Here is a 17,858-nt window from a genome sequence, read left to right as displayed (position 1 = left end):
CACCTTGAGAAGCACTTTTATTAGATAAATAATTACATTTCATTCAGCAATCCTCAAATAACCTGGTTATATCAATGCAATGTAAATGAGAAAACCTTCTTTCGTCTAGTTTTACGTGACTTCAGAGGAATGTTTCGAGCATTGTTCCTTGGCCTTGGGCACTGACTCTGGATTCGAAGAGGATCTGCAGCAACATGCATTGACATCCGGAGGTGGGTAACAAAGTTGATAACGCTGCATTGGTGCTCAGGTTATATCAGACAAAACTATTTGTAGGGATTGTGGAGATTATTATGTTATTTTGTCTTGTTTTGTCCTCTGCATTTTTTCTGAGGTGTATATAATAACTGCCTAAAATAACTCTACTTTGGTGCTGCAAAAATATTGTAGACCAAGATCACAGACTTCCCCATCTGATCAGCGGCGGCATTGCTTGTGTGTGTGTGTGTGTTTGTGTGTGTGTGTGTGTGTGTGTGTGTGTGTGTGTGTGTGTGTGTGTGGGTGGAGTGAATGATCTTTAGTCAACACAGTTGTTCTTTTTTATTATGTCAGCAAACTGGACAGGCAGCTGAATCCACCGCAGCGTGATACAGGTTGCAACAGACTTTTACTGCTTGTTGTGCATTGCCTTTCAAGGCATCTCTTGGCAGCTGTTGTACAGCTGCGCTACGTTACATACACCAGCTAGTTAGTTTAACTTGAGTGAATTAACTAGCTAGCTGGCTAATATTATTGCCATCCATCATATGTCGGACTGATGAACTTTCAAGTCAGTTTATGTACAAGGTTGAAACCCATGTTAAACCCCTATATGTTTTTTTATTTTCATTACAAGATTATCCCAGTGGAGGCCGGTAGCACTTCTACATAGATATCAACTGAACCAGTGTTTACTTTCGTCAGTGACAGATGAAAATGAAACGACTGCATCAATCAAAGCTCAGGTTGGGGAAGGAAAGAGTTACAGGACAAGATGAGGAGACAAAGAAAAAGAAAGGGAGAAGGTGATGAAGAGCAGGTATATAAAAAAAAAGGAAATCTAAAATCAAATCATTATGTGCTTGTTTTTTGTCTGACAAGATATTTATTCTTCTATTTATGTTAGATCATTTCACTTGTGTTAAGTTTATTATTACTTAACTTCAGGCAAGTGAAAGCTTCCTGTTCTGTTGGCAGATCATTTTGCGTCTTTTATGTAATATTTTATTTTTATTGCATTCCATTTTATTGCTTGTTTTTTCTTGTTTTTGAGAGACAAGTTTTTTGCAGTGCTGAGGATGGGATTAGCATTATGTTCAGCACGAACAAAAGCTAACTGACCTGATCACATTCAAACAACGTGGGCACAAAGATATACCACAGAGATCTTCTTTGGTAATTACAGTGGAACCCATGCGCTCAATTTAACTTCACAACAAACCAAGTATAATTATAGTGTCATAATAAAGTATTATTATTAATTAGTGTATAAAACAACAAGCTGACAAGCTCTTGATGTTCCATTTTTTGCCTTCAAACCCTCCCTAGCTTTTTTGCAGATGTCCTCAAGAAGGGGTCAGCAGTACTACAGTCCAGCACCGGGCCTACATCTAGCATCTTCAACACAGAGAAAAAACCTTTCATTAGAATCCATTCATCAAGCGCTCCTCCACGATAACACAGAGAACAACCCATTCCTCCATTAAGGGCTCCATCCACATCTTTCAGTATTTCTGGTTTTTATTAGGACAGTTTCTTTGTGTTATTTGAAATAAAAAGTTTTAGATCTTGCTCTAATTTCTTATACTTATTATTACACTTGTGTACCTTTAGCTTTATCTTGCATGTTATGGTATAGCCTTAGATGCCTTGTTTATAAAGAGCTACTCCGTGGCAAATCGACTCGAGGTGGAGGTGCATGTATGGTCACCTCATCATGATCTGCCCCTTGTAGTGACTTCATGCCTGGGCTCTGTTTAATTATTTCTTCTTTTATTTTGAAATGACTTTACCCATGTCTTTGTTGTTGTTTACTTCCTGCGCCAGATTGTCTCCCACCTCTTTGATTACCCGTTCCATCCTAATGTGTTGCACTTGCATCTCGTTACCTCCTCTCCTCCTGCATTGAGTCTGTGTTCCTCTCACTCTTTGTCAGTGTGTCTGCTTGTGTTTCCTGTTCAGGTCCATCTGGTTGCCCAGAGACTTTCGAGTTTGGATCATCTGGTTTGCATCCAGTTCTGCATATGCCTGCTTGTCTGCCAGCCAAAGTACCTGCAACCCTGTCTTTTCATTAATGTTCCTTTATTGCATTAGCCTCTGAGATTCTGTATTTGAGTCCATCCCCTTATGTTCCTGACTTGGATCCAGCACACCAACTCCATTCACCTGGGAGGACTTTGACATGTTTAAGAACACGTTTATTGGTGCATTCGCTCAGGGCGCCATACAAGCTAGAACTGCCTCAGAAGCAAGGGCCACATAAACATTGATCCCTGAATCTGCCCATCACCACAGACACTCAGCTGCAACTCTGCAGCCAAACGCCATGATTGACACCCAGCTGGACCCTGAGTTGGCCACCCGTGCTAACATCCTGTCTGTTCATGTATCAGGGGTCCCACCTAGCAACTTGCCTGCTCCTGAGCCTGTCCTAGCCGACTTCTCATGTGTTCCTGAGACAGCTGATGCCAAAGCTGCTCCCTATCTCCAGTTCGCGGTCTGACTGACGTTCCCGGTTCCTAGTCAGTGATCCAGCCAACAGCTGCTCCTGATCTCTCATCATTGGCCTACTTCTGGCATCCAGTCTGTGGCCTGGACAACATCTGCCCCTGATTCACAGTCACCAGCCCATCCGCTTTCGTCCCTGTACCAGTTCCTTAGCGTTCCTGTGCATGTTCCTAGTATTCCTGATGTTTCTGCGTTCCTGTTCCAACTTACTGGATTACCTGTTTTTTGGATTCCTCTTTCTGCTTGTCAGTTTATCTACTTGTAAGCCAGTTTTGTTCATTTATTAAAGTACCTTCATTGCACCTACTTGCCGTGTGTCTTACTTGTGTGTCTACATTTGGGCCCTGAGATCACTGACCTGTAACAAACCTCAGAAACATCCACACAATCACTTTACATTCAGTGTCAGTTCATTTCTTCTCGCACTAATCCTTGCTTCACATGTGAAAACTCAGACAAAAAGACAGGCGCATATCAGTAAAAGCTCACATTTGTGGCTTGTTGGATGAAAGTTATGTCTTCTGTTGGTAATAATCAATCTCATGTACAGGCCAGCAGCTAATGTTGTCATTCTGAGAAACACTGCTAAAGAGAAAGTTTGCAGCCTGATCAGAACAGTCCATTTTACCATCAGGTATCTCTGTGGACGAGCTTAAGCGACACACTTTCCCTTGAATGCGACAGATCAGCTTTCTGTGGAGTGCATGTGAACTCTTTTTGAGTAAGCAGGTTATTGTGTTGATCCAACTTGTGTCGCAACCTGTGACAGTGAGCCAGCATGTACAACACCAGGACCCTGAAACTGCTGTGGCATGTCAAAATGCATTCTGGGAAAAATACTTATTCTTCTATCTTAATCACATAAAATCTTGACTGTGTATTTTATCAAGGCTCTTTAAGATGTAAACTGAGACAACAGGCTTATCATAACTGTGGGTGTGCTCTTCAGATAGGAACATTGCTAAATGGAATTTTTGACTGAGTGAAATAGTTTGATTATGGAGGAGCATTAAAATGCTTTGTATAACATAACAACAGGAGACAATGAAGTAAAGTATATATGCTCTTTTAATCTTCACCAATTCAAGGTCAGATGTTCACATCATATATGATACATCTTTCATCTTTTGTTAGAGACCCACTCTGATGAAAGTTTTTAACCTTGTTAACCTTGTTCACATGTCTGTTTTTATATGATACAAGACCAATCATAAGTTAAATAAACAGTCAACACCGTGACTGAGTATTTCCACAGTGCAAATGCAGTGAACCAATGACAGTCTCAAAAACTGGGTTCAGACAGCCTTGGGTTCATATGCCACAAAACCAAAGGATCCAATCCCATGAACCTGCAGACTGGGGGTGGGTATGAAGCTTGATCTAGAATTGATCAATCAGGAAGTAAGCACAGATAAGTTTTTTTTCTTATTATGTTAGACAAGGAATTAATCTTAATGTTTACAAATGTGTCTGGAGGGGGACCTTTTAAAAACAAAATATTGATTATAGAAACTTTAAGTAAGGATTTGGCAAAACACAAAAAATAAGTGCTGTCCTTTATGCAGTGCCCAAAATGTTTATTTTAAAGGCAATTCAGTGGCAGTGGGCACAGTGTCCTAGTTAATAGAAGGCCTGTGAATCAATTTTCCTGCCTGCCATCCTCCCCTCACCCTGAAGCACTGACGCAGCAAGTAGTAAAATAAAAAGTTACTCATTCGAGTCGAGCTGACTTAATTATCATTAATGTGTTTTCCAGAGGAATGTAGAAGTGATCTTGTTTTTAACATGATGTGAGGGGCAGCAGCAAGACCTCTGCTTCAATTACTGTCCAATGAATCTAAACCCTTTAAGAAATAATCAAATATGACAGTTTCAATATCTGGCTAATGATTTCCTAATCTATCACAGACACAGTGTTTGATCTTGTTAGCGCCTGTAAAGTGTTTGAGCAGTAATATGCCTGTTAATATGCTTTATGTTAGAACATATGTCTGTCTGTGTATAAATGTGTGTGTATATGTGTGTGTGTGCGCATTAATGTCCATTAAAATGTGGAAAATGTTATAAGATGACTCTGAGCTGGGTAGAGTGAGTGTGTATATTGTGCGTGACTGTGTTCACACAGGGATGACCCCCTGACTCCAGCATCCACCAAGGGACAATGTGTTTTCCCCTCTGTGAATGTTGCAGATGAGCCGCACAGGCCACTTTCTTGGCAATTAACTACAATTATGTTAATCCCACTGAATACCCAGGAGCACAGGAGCTTTCATCAGAGTGAAAATGAGAGACCACACACACACACACACACACACACACACACACACAACCAATCATGCTTGTACTCAACTCAACCTCTTCTTCTGAACTCTTTCATCCAAATCTAGTAAATACTATTAACCTGCTTCTACACTGAGTGCATGTAAAATATGGAAAAAACAGAGCGTTGTGCTTATTAGATTTGTCCTTTAGGAAGCTCTTTGTTCAGGAAAGTAGTAAAAAACAGAAAGGCTCACACAGGTGTTTTCAATCGACCTGTGCTCAGGTTGAAGTTGGGTTCAACCATGCTGAGGATCACAGGATGTCATGTTCTAGTCAGGATGATACAGGTGAAACCTATTCCACCTCAAAGGCTCTGTCACACCAGCATTTCATCAGCAAACATTTGTGTCAAAATGAATCACTTTCGGGGAATTTGCGTCGAGGGCAAAGTAAATCAGGGCTGAGTTCAAGTAGATTTGAACTTTGGCATGGAACTTTGTGCTGTTGTCCAGTGAGAACAGCCATCTGGACACTGTTGAGCTGTTGGCTGGAGTCAAACAGAGCAAGTAGCTTATTAGCTGTTGTGCCTTGCATTTTTATTAAACCTCCACTGGCAAGAGAGTAGAATGGTTTGCAGACATTTATGACATGAGTAAAAATGCGAATAAATAATAATTAAATATTGAATAAGCTGTGTGAACTTATTATCCCATTAGGAATAAGCTAGCTTTGAGAGCTATTGTGGTCACAACTTTGTCTAAAATCACTTCCTGTTTACTTCGTAGTGCACTATATTTACCCTCTGCTCTGAGTGTCACAACTCTGAGGATTCTGACAAATTCATCCACTTGAGCATCCACTTCTTATGCAATAGCTCTCCAGCTACATAACTTAATTGTCGTGCAAGTGGTCTCTCCGTCACCAAACTTATAACCACTTATTACCTCGCTGCGCTGCTTCCAGGTGTGAGCAGGCACTTCACAGGTGCAACAACAGCAGACTCAGAGAGAGGTCTCAGTCTGTACACACCCACACACCTGAGAAGAGGTCTAATCACGTAAAGTCAGTGAAATCACCTGTGAGTTAGGAGGGAACTGAAAGCTCGACAGGTTATAGAATATATTCTTTCAAGGCGTATAGAGATATCTGATCCCGATAATAGTAATGTTACGTACAGTGGACACTTTGACGTGTAAAACACACAGCTATGGTTGTGATTGTGTGTCCTGGCACAGCTGAATCCAACAGAGCAATTGTTAATATTATTAGTGACAAATTTCCTTTTTTTTCACATTCTTGTTTTCCCATGGAAAAGTGGAGTGGAGAAAAGAAATGCAGTGAAACCTAATCTTGTCTTTAATTAAACCAAGAAGTCAAGCATTTTGCCACACCGGTGCAATCAACTACAAGTGTTAACTAAAGCAGCAGGAAACCGAAGACACAGATAGCGTTTACCATAAAGCTGAAGAAAATCAATTCAGCTGCCACAATCCACTTAGAAGCAGAAATGTGATTTGTATGCACACAAGTGCACATAGGAGTAATGAGCTGGAGGAAAACTCTTAAACTAATCCTTTTGTGAGTGTGTGTGTGTGTGTGTGTGTGTCCGTATGTCTCAGTTTTGAACAAGAGACAATATACTGCTGTCATCACATCTATTATCACATCTGTTATATTTAATTTTCGGGAGCAGAAGAAGCAGAAGTAACCAGATTAATATCATCTTCTGCTCTCTCTTTGGCACCCTTCATTGGATCTGCTGTAAGAGAGGTGTGAAATTGGCTCTAACAGCTCACTAATACCTTTACATGAAAAAACAGAGTGGAAACAGGCTTAATATAAAGGAACAGGCTTAATATAAAGGAAAACAGGCACTCAACATTTGTAATTCATAAGCATCACCTAAGATAAACGTCTTAGTTTCCACAGCAGCCTAAAGGAGGAGAAGTGGAGGCCGGTTAATCAGTCTCGTGAAAGCTATAAGAATGTGATCACTTTACAAACTGGGACAGGAGAAGAAAAGGCATTGGGTCTCACATCTCCATCCTTGGCTCTTCTCTTGCTAAAGTTTGTGTGTGTTATTTCTCAACTCTCCGACTGAAGTCATCATAAAGAAACCTAGTTTTCCTCCTTGAAAACTTCAGGCATGTCAGAGTGTCTTGCCAGGATCAGGCTGTGAGTAAAGATGTTGTCATGGTCAAAGAGGTCCACAGCCTCCCACCATGTTTCAACACTGCCGAACAGCCACACGTCTGCACTGCCGTATCCCCTTAATCCAAAGACGCTACACATAACCGCAATGCTGGAAACGGCACACTCATGACACCAGATGCCATGTCCGTCTAAAATGGACTCTTTCTGAAGTGCTCCTTCCTCCTAACTCCTCCAGACAGTGAGTCATGAAGCAGAAGTGTAAATCATGCAGAGAACTGATGGATTGATTTATTTGCATGATTAAAGTGGCTTTGTAGGTGGTATGATGGTTTTGGTTCAAGATCTAGCATCACAGGAAAAAAAGACTTTGCTGGGATTAATAAAACAATGGAGCCATTAAGAATTGATCCAGCAGATGAAGTGTTTTAATTGCACAATCACACAGCTGCTGAAAGTGTAGGGGTATTTTCATAATCACTTTACAATTTGGAAAATATGACTAGTGTTCAGAGAAAAATGAATAATCTGGATAAATGTGTACACTTCTGACAGTGGAAACAAATGTAGGTCAGCGTTTAGAACTGTTATTCCCAGACCTCACGGCGTCTTCTTAATATGGTTTGGTATATTTCACAGTTTCAGCCCTGGTGTTTTTTTTTTATCTAGTGTTAGGGGTTTCTGTATGTATGAGTGTGTGTGTGTGTGTGTGTGTGTGTGTGTGTGTGTGTGTGTGTGTGTGTGTGTGTGTTTCAAAAGCAGAAAACACAAAACAAAAATATCACTGCCATGTGATATTTATGAGACTGAAGACAGCTCTGTGCTCACTGTTGATCAGTTCAGAAAGATGGAAAACATGGAAAGCGTTCCTCTGCCAACATGTCCTGACACAAACATGAATAAAAGTGAAAAGTTTACTATGATGCTGCTTACAAACAGACACCGGCTTCATTCTATGAAAAGCATCCAAAAACCGTATATATATATAAACAGTATATATTTTCTGATGTACAGTACCAGTCAAACGTTTGGACACACTTATATTTCCAATTTGCCTTGAATTGCTTTGGGTATAACTGATTTAATATTTTGGCAGCAATGAAAATCAAGTTTTTAACCTTGTTAACGTGTCCAAATAAGATGTTTTTTTGAATATAATAAAACGGGTCAAGTGGAGACAGGGTGTCATACATCACAAACCTCAGGAACTAATCCTGTCAACATGTAGGGACGAGGGGGTGGGGCTAAATAAACCTGAAACCTTCTCAGTACAGAGAGAGAGAGAGTTTGCATTAGCACAACCACTAACACTGTGTCAGTCACTATAGTTACAAGCTAACTAACAACAACCAAATAAAAGATGCTAACTACGCTAACCGCTCTGATCCGTCTGCTAGTCCCTGATTCTGGTCTCAACAGTCTCCTCATCTGAGTCTGGGTCTGACTGAGTCTCTCTGATGTTTCCACCTCTAACCATCTTGATACTCTCTCCTCTTCCACCTGTCAACCTGGAGCAAGCAGCGTTAAACATGTTAAACAAAATATGAATCATAGCAGAGCATTTTAACAAAGTTTAAACATGTCTGGAGAGGAACTTTAAGTATCAATATTGTTGCATCTCAGCAGAATCTTGCTGCAGGGAGCTGCTGGGATATTGTTTGCAGACTGTGTCAGACTGATAATGTATGCTCCTTTTGTAGTTTCAATAAAATGTTAAACACCCTCATTGTCAGAATCTTAAAGCCTGAGGAGAGTTATTCTGTTGTAATATCAAGTAAACAGAGGTGACCACCAGCCTGTAAAAGTCCTCTCAGCCAGGCCTCAAATCATTATTACCGGACTCTTCTATATTAATTCAAGAGCTTTGATGAGAATTTAGAGCAGGTTAATATAACATCACTACAACAGACAGCTATGTGAACATGTCAGGACTTAAGTATTAAAACTCACACAACACAGTCCTGCTGCTGTTTTAATGCTGTTTCACTGATATTGACACTGACACTGACATTTGGCGGCAATAATGAGGCAAAAACAGCAACAACAAAAAAAATAAATAAATACTCCACTTCAAGTAAAAGTCTTGCATTGAAAATGTGACTCAAGTAAAAGTACTAGTTTTTTATGTCTCTGCACCGGGGACGGAGGTATTATGTTTTTGGTCAGAGGTCAAAGGTCAAGGTCACAATGACCTCACAAAACAAGGTTTTGGCCTCTTGAATGTGATATCTCAAGACAACCTTGAGGGAATTTGTTTAGATTTGGCACCAATGTTCACTTGGAGTCAACAATGAACTGATTAGAATTCAGTGGCCAAAGGTCAAGGTCACTGTGACCTCACAAAACATGGTTTTGGCCATAACACACAAATTCACACACTAATTATGACATCATTTAACTCAAATATGTAATATATAAGGATGAAGTGATGAATTGCTGACATTTTATTTCCAAATGGTCAAAGGTCATATCACTGTGACATCATCATGTTGATTGATGTTGATTGATTGACAGTTCAGGTTATTACTCAAAGCTGTAACTCAGGAAGGAGAGATTGTGACCATATTACCTTCAACTTGGCTGGTTGGCAAAGGAAACAACTGCGAGGCAGTGATTCTAGTTAACAAAATATACTCTAAGTATAAAAGTACTCAATGCAATAAATTGAGCCAATGAGTGTTACAGAATATCTACTATTACCTAATAACTGTTCCAAAGCTTTGGGGCGAATGCACGATCACCCTTTCCCTTACACATTAATGCTACTTATACATTTCCCTTTAATGTGTAAGTAGCATTTTATTGTCTTAGTTGGTTGAAGTGAAGCTATTTTAGTAACACCTTATTTAGTAGGTCCAACAGTTTTGTGTAATTTCCTATAAAGGATCTGATATGGAGCTGTAAATCAATTGGAAGATTCCTGGAAAGAAACTATGCAGCTTTGTATCAGTTATAAGGAAAATGGACACAGTATTCAGAATTAATTCATTCCTATAAATTGTTTGTGTAACCCAGTCTTGTGATCAGTCATTAAGATTTGACTTGCTCCCAATACAACTCAGTTAAAACAAATAACTGTAACCTGCACTGAATTACACTGATCTTTCCAGGAAATTCCTTTTGAATTAGAAGCGTATATTAGAAGTTTCAACAGTTTTCTTTAGTTTAATGTATAAAGTGTATATTCTTATATGTTTTGTATGGAAAGTCCTGGTGAAGTAACTGGTGACTATATCTGTCGAATAAATAGTGAAGTAAAAAAGTAGAATATTTCTCTCTGAATTATAAAGTAAATGGAAATACTCAAGTTAAAAGTGCAAGTATTAAATGTTCACTTCAGTACAACACGAGTACTTCAGTACTCATGTACAAATACTTAATTAAATTCCACCAACTAAATTTGTTGGTGACTCCATGTGAAGTCTTCCACGACCCAGGCTCGAGTCTCGTCCCAGACAATACACTGGTCCTGCTGCATTTCAGAAAACCAAACGATTTGCAAAGTTCCTAATTTACAATGAAGCAGCTGTAGTCGAGCACAGTGGCTTCCTAAAGGGCCTCAGCAGACCATTTGCTCCCGCTGATGGATTGTGCTTTGGGGAATAGAGGCTGTACTGTGTCACCTTGCTGTCATACAAGTTGAATCAATAAAACCACACTCAGTGGAGGCCACTGACACTGACAAATTATACGCAGTAACGTATATTGTTTTCATTTCTTGGGCTGCTGCCTCTTCTCTTCCCCCAGCGGACAGTTGTATATCAAATGTCTATATTTCTTGGCCGTGTAAACAGCAAACATGCTAAGCAAATATTTAATGCATGACAAGAACCAGAGGAGGCTGAGCTCACCCTCGGTTCAATACCATACCATCAAATGAACAGTATCAACATACAGCAGTATTAAAGTGCAGGTTATGTAAAGGAAATGCATGTTTATGTTCATAATCAAATTGTGCGTGCACCTGCTTATTCAAACGTGTGTGTTAGTATCGGTATACATAATTGATGAATGTGTGTGTCAGGAAGGAGGGCAGCTGTTCCTTTGACTCTGCCTGGCAGAAGAGGCAGAAGAGTACTGCAGGTAACAGGACGCCAGCTCCACGCTGCCTTACTGGCACTAATCACAGGCTCATGTTGTGCAAAGCCCAATTTAGTGGAGAGAGCTCACTGAGGACAAGGTGTGCTCTGTCTGTGATTTCCTCTGTGTGTTTGTGTCTACTATGTGTGTATCCACACGGCGCTCTTGTGTGTGTCTCTTCTTCAGAGTAATCTATCTATCAATCTATTTATCTTCTAAGGGGTTGTGTTTCTTTTCTTATGAAAAGCAAATATTCTCACAACGATAAAAAGATGATGAGGGTTCTTCAATTTTGTTAATTCTCACTGGGTAATGGGGTAATTGGTTTGGGTTTTATTGTTAAACTGTCTGGTCATTCAGTTTCATCCACCTGAACATTATCAGATAATTCCTGGAAGACTCTCACACGATGACAGGAAGTGTTAAAAGTCCTGAATCAAAAGTCTACTTAACTAAAAGTAGAGAAAATGTACTTTCAGTATCAAAATTTCTAATTGTGCACATGACACCATTTAGAATTGTATTTATAATATTTGGAATAATATGTGTGCAACATGCAATCATCATTTTGATTTTGTAAAATGGAGCTACATTTTAACTTTATTCCATAATCTGATCATTATGTAAAATCTTAAAGGTCCATATTTTACACTTCAAGTAGAAGTATTTTGTATCATAAAATGAAAATAGTCAACTAAAGTACAAATAAATGAAAACTGTAATTAAGTACACTACTTGCACTAAACTAAATGCACTTAGTTGCTTTACAGGCTTGATATGTGCATTGTCTGGTCTGGAATTAGCTGTTGTTCCTCCCAGTGGGCCTGTAATTTAGTTCTGTGGTCTGGTGATTACTTGTTACTGCTTCTCATTGTCTAATGAGAGCTGCCTCCTACATAGTGATTCTTCTTCTTCCCTTGAAAAAAGCCCAGCAGCTCTTCAGCTATAACAACACCGAGGCCTTAAGTGACTTGGCAGCCATGATGATGTCATTTTCAAAGTTTGGTACATCACTCTAAGTAATCAGTTTACATACAAAGCTAGTGTGGAAAAGAAGTTGCTGCTGCAGGCTCCATTATAGAGACACATGCAAAAGTACTATAAAGAGAGGGCATGGGAGATTTCTATTCCTCTGCTCACTGTGTGTTAGTGTGTAGGTGACAGTGTAGGACGGAGGTGGGCTTCGTGTGGTGGGGTTGAGCAGTTATCTATGTATGTGCATTCATGAACAGTGTCATCTATTGATGAGACCCAGTCTCTCCGTTGGTCCACAGCAGAAAACGTATTAGCTTCACAATAACGGCTCTAAAATTGTGAGATAATTAAGTTTTTCTATTGCCAATTCTTTTCCATTCAGTTTCTCTCTGTGAAAACAAACAAAATGACTGACGTTCCTTATATTTTCAGTAGAAAATGTAATATTCTAAGATAGTTTCTGCATTAATTTTCATTTTGATAACATTTCTAATGAGAAATATGCATGTCATTTTCATTGAATGTATATGATCTTTAAGCTGGGCATAACAACACAAATTAATGCTGAAACTATCTTCAAATATTGAATTTTCCATAAAAAATATAAGGAATGTCAGCCATTTTGTTTAAAGCTTGACAGTTACATGGCAAAAAAAAAACCAAAACAAAAACATCTCACAATTTTAGAGCCGTGATTGTGAAACTAATATGTTTTGCGCTGCGGACCGACATAGCTATCTGAGACTGGGTTGATACCTTGCTTATAGTTCCCACTGACAGTGGGAAGGCCGCACATTGCCATCAGACCGCGTGTAGAACAGCAACAGCGGTGATGGGGAAAAAATTGCAGAGAAAGGCATGTGGGACCTGACCCAGGGTCAGCCTTAATCAGACATCTGATTTTCGGCTTTAGTGGCAGAGCTGAATGATTACTGTGATCGCACTCAGCTCTTATGTGTCACTGATTAGAGTTTCATTAAAAAAGTAATATGTGCAGCAGGCATCCCATCATGAACAATAAAATTGCTGTTGCTCCCTTCATAACAAACTATATTTCCATGGAGAAATGTGACAGAGGCAGGAGAAAGGGGAAGGCAATAGCAGGCTGGCAGCCGAGCAGAGAAAACAGTGTCGCTGATGAACTGAGAGGTTGCCATCAGCAGAGCTGTGATCAGAGCTGTGTGGCTGCGTGTCTGAGTGCCTGCATATGTGCGTCACTGCATGGGTGTTTTTCTCTGTTTGCTGAGCTGGTATTGTGTGCACCATTTGAGGAAGAGAACCTGTGTTTGTGCCTTTCGTCTGTGTGTTTGCCAGTGGGATTACAAAAAGACAAATGGAAGAAATTGGAGATTACTGGGGGGAGGGGGGGCATTAAGTATGAATAAATCACTTCCAGGCATGCTGCATTTATGCTGTTTTTCTCAAGCAGCTTCAGAAGTTTGTCCAGCACAGCAAGGTTTCACCGTGTGCAAGGGGAAGATTAACACCTGCATTTACACAATAATACATTTCCTTGCCTTTTCTTTGATTGTAGATCACAGGGCAAGGGGAAATGAAATTGTTGCGCTTCTTTTGCTATTTCCTCTGCACAAGCAAGCAACGCCTAAATACAGAGTGTTAAAATGATACACTTTAATGTTTAGTCACTGTATGATATGAAAGGCCCTTGGTTCTATTTTAGCCGCCCAAGGAAAGATGATATCTGGAGGAAAGGTGACCAGTCAACCCTGACTGTCACTGAGCTGCCTGACCAGGGTCACACAGTGCCTGAAAATCATTCTTACCGCTCGTTGTAACCTTCTTTCACCCTGCTGCATCACAATAATTCAAACCATGTCTGGCAAGCATCTTGTCACGCTAATTATATGCAAAGAGTACTTGAACAAGCTGATGGGAAACATAATACTGAGGTTTGTCTAAGTTCTCCACTTCACTTCGATGTTTGAGGTTTTGGCACGAGAAGGTTATTTTCATATTTCGTTTCTCTGTGCTGTGCTTAAATTTAAGTTTAATACAGTAATGTACGAGCATGATTTGTGACACATGACACATTTTAAACTATGTAAAATGATTCTGCAAAGATTCATATTCTTTTAACATGGTTTTTCCATTGTTTAATTCTTGTTTGTTAGCTTGTAACTGGCAGTGGTTGACACAGTGTTGGTGTTTGTGCTCATGTGAGCTCTCGTTCTTTGTATTGACAAGGTTTCAAGTTTGTTTAGCCCCGCCCCCCGTCACCACAAGTTGACAGGATTGGTTCCTGAGGTTTGTGACGTATGAAACCCTGACTGTCTGAATCTGTTTTTATGAGACTGTCATTGGTTCACTGCAGTTCCAAGGTAGAGATACTCAGTCATGGTGTTGACTGATTATTTCACTCATTATATGTCTTGTATTAAAAAAACATGATATGGATGTTAACAAATTTTAAAACGTAATTTTCTTTAAACCCCTTTTCTACTTTTGGAAATCCAGATAAGACTCGCAACATCAGGACTTTGTTGGCAATGAGAATCAGCATTCACACATGGGTCAAATGACTCTGCAGTAGATGTGGGTATTGCTCCAATCTGCATTGATGTAAACACAACATCTGGGTGAACCTGCTAATATTCACCCCTTTTCCACAAACACTATAAACAGACCTGTCACCTGTCGTCAGCACGGTGCTGCTAAACCTCAGCTACGCTGTGCTTGGGGGTGCGAGAGTGAGCTGCAAGTATCAAAAACACACAATCACCAAGCGTCTCATCCCCAGGTTGGTGCTCCTGTCTGTGTCGGAGCCTCCGGGCCCCTTTTACCAGTTTGCACAGAGGCTAGTAGCTTACACCTTCTCCCCTACGTGTGTGTGTGTGCTTTGTAACTGCATGTGGTGACACCGTGTGTGTCCTCCCCGCCAAACTCGGCTGGCAATGTAAGAGGAATCAATCGCCTATTTTTGGCATGTTTACCCATGTTTAAAAAAAAACATAAACTGTGAACGGACTTCACAGTGAACTATGAGACATCTCATGTGCAGTTAAACTTTTGAAATAAACAATATTGGCATATTTATAGATGCAGGATCTTTAAAAAAAAAAAACCTGTGATGTCTGGATTCTTCCTTTTCGAGGCGTATAATTTCAGTATTGTGTTACACTATAGCTTCAAGTTTCTGAGATATTTCTTATAAATGACCCGTTAGAGAGCGCATATAAAATGAAACCAAAAGAAGACACCATTTTTCAGCATGAAGGAACATGAACAGCAGAAACAAAAGAGAGAAAATGAGCTATTGATTAAACAGTAGAAGATCAGACTTTGACCCTTCATGACCGTGAATCAGAAAAACACTCAGTTTGCCTCAGGAGTGAAATACCCTCAATGTTAGTTATAGTGTAGAAATTAGCATTCTGTACAAGCCTCTGCCTGAACTCTGTCAATCAGCTGCTTCTCAAAGCACTAACAATATCAAATCAGGTCTGTATTTGGCTACTTAAGCGGATGGTTTAACAGGCTCTTTCATTCATAGATTCGAGGCAAAATTGCAAAGTTGGATGGTTGGCTTTTAGAGAAGTAGGAATCAATAGTGCAGATAAAACATGGCGCCATTCCTCTGGAACACCCTGCACATCCTTCTTCTGTTGTGGTTTGATGGAACAGCTACAGCCGACCTGGTGGGCAGCAGGCCTCTCTTCACATTAGACTTTTACACAAATATAAATCATATGCTGCCCTGGTGTTACATGGGAGGTTCGCCTGAGTGCTGACGGACTGAATCTTTTTTATTTTTTTATTTTTTACAGCTTTGCTAAGTGATGGTAAAAGCCCCAGACACATGTAAGTGATCTAACATAAGTGTGAAAAGCTGAACTAAGTGGGAATCATTGCTCTCAGCTTTGATCTGAGGAGCGCTGCATTTATAAAAAAAAAAAACTGAATCATATGGAACCTGGGCCAAGATGATGCTGACACCGAACATTTCTGATCAAATACTGAAAATTAAAAGTGTCTTCAAAAAGTGTCTTTGAACCTTCCACAAATTTCGTTTTTATCCTTTAAAACTGCTTTTTAAAACAGATTTTTCAAAACCATTTGTCCCGTGTTATATTGGTAGATATTTTTTGCACTGTTAATCAGTTGGTAAACTTGAAAAGCACACCTGGTTTCTTCGTCTTACAACTATGACAACTACTGTCATAGTAGAAAATGAATGGTGTAGTAAGTCCTCAATCAAATGTAATCATCCTTTTCTCTTGAACAACTCAGAGCATTTGCCTTTCGCAGTAGAAAAAACACAATTCCCCCATGATGTGGCTACAAAGCACAAAAAGCTTTACAGTGAATACAAACAGCTTCCTCCCACATTCGCTGTCAATTCAAAAGTAATTAACAATGCGTACTGACTATTGGAGGAGCTGCTCCACAAGAGAGACTCACATCTTTTTGAAGTCGCACATTTTGTACTCGGGCCAGTCGATGTAGCACACCACTCGACCGGGGAGCTCGTCCGTGTTAGAGTAGTAGTACTGAGGGAAGGCCAGCAGCAGAGCCAGCACCCAGATCACTCCCACCACCACTTTGGTCTCTGTGGACGACATGCGCTGCTTCAGAGGGTGGATGATGGCCATGTACCTGCAGAGGGGGCGAAGGGGAGAAGATTCAGTGAGGCTGAGAAGCTGATGTCATTTAATATCATACAATGTCCCAATCAGAGATAGATGTAAAGACTCAGTGAAGCACTGAGCCAAATAATGGTTACAAAGAAATTTGAGTGCGCTCACGTCTGTGGGTCGGAGCCCTCAGGCCGCCATTGACTGCAAATGATTTCACACCAAATACTGAATATGGCGACTTATTTAAATTCATATTACCTGATCCAGTTCTTTTTAAAGGGTGTTGTGTGTTGAACAGATTGCAAAGCTCCTTCAGATGATTGTGTTTCTCGTATAAGGCTGTTTAAATAAAATTGACTTTGAGGAAATAAATAATACACCAGCGGTTCCCAACCTTTGCCAACTCATGGCCAACTTGAAAATGTTGGCAGACCCCATAACAATACAAGTATACAATGTGGACCAGCGGTAAAGAGGTCATAAAAGTTCCTATCATGGGCTCATCTCAGTGATGGGGTTTAAAACAAACAAAAACTAGAATTACGGCCTTGTGGTTTTATTCCTCCACCAAACAGCCAAATTGCAGGGAATATGATTACAATCTCTCCTTCCTGAGTTACGGCATTGATCAATGTTTTCGCAGAACATGATGATGTCACAGTGAAGTGACCTTTGACCATTTGGATATAAGATGTCATCACTTCATTTCATCTTTATAGACATTTGAGCTAAATTGTGTTATAGTTTGTGTATGAATTTGTGAGTTGTGGCCAACAACAGGTTGTGTGAGGTCACAGTGTGACAGAAGTGATGCAGTTCCCTCTGGGCATTGCTGATAGATTACATATATTGCATATTGAGATCACTTGACTTTGAACTTTGACCTTTGACCACCAAAATAAAATCAGTTCATCCTTCAGTACAAGTGGACATTTGTGTCAAATTTATAGTTTCATTAAGGCATTACTGAAACATCACGTTCACCAGGATGGGATGGACAACTCAGAAACAATATGACTTCAGCGCAGGCAGGAGGCTTAACAACAATAAAAGGAGTTTATAATCTTTCTTAATGTGGTTAAAGATCAT

The 17,858-nt window shown here is 39.9% G+C and overlaps 1 protein-coding gene and 1 long non-coding RNA gene across 3 annotated transcripts in view; one reads left to right on the top strand and one right to left on the bottom strand.

Annotated features, from left to right (window-relative positions):
• Positions 1 to 17,858, bottom strand: part of tacr1a (tachykinin receptor 1a) — a 55,683-nt gene that overhangs the window by 18,909 nt on the left and 18,916 nt on the right. For both annotated transcript variants that reach the window (XM_056377126.1, XM_056377127.1), the window contains exon 2: positions 16,594 to 16,788. In XM_056377126.1, coding sequence (XP_056233101.1) covers positions 16,594 to 16,788 — 195 coding nt within the window. The remainder of the gene's footprint in view (positions 1 to 16,593; positions 16,789 to 17,858) is intronic.
• On the top strand, positions 113 to 3,003 carry LOC130170034 (uncharacterized). Its single transcript, XR_008827934.1, has 3 exons — positions 113 to 212; positions 904 to 1,018; positions 2,161 to 3,003. It is a non-coding gene; the product is annotated as an uncharacterized LOC130170034 (long non-coding RNA).

Source organism: Seriola aureovittata, chromosome 5 (genome assembly GCF_021018895.1).
Source record: "Seriola aureovittata isolate HTS-2021-v1 ecotype China chromosome 5, ASM2101889v1, whole genome shotgun sequence".
Lineage (NCBI taxonomy): Eukaryota > Metazoa > Chordata > Actinopteri > Carangiformes > Carangidae > Seriola > Seriola aureovittata.
This window is presented reverse-complemented; position numbering and strand designations above follow the sequence as displayed.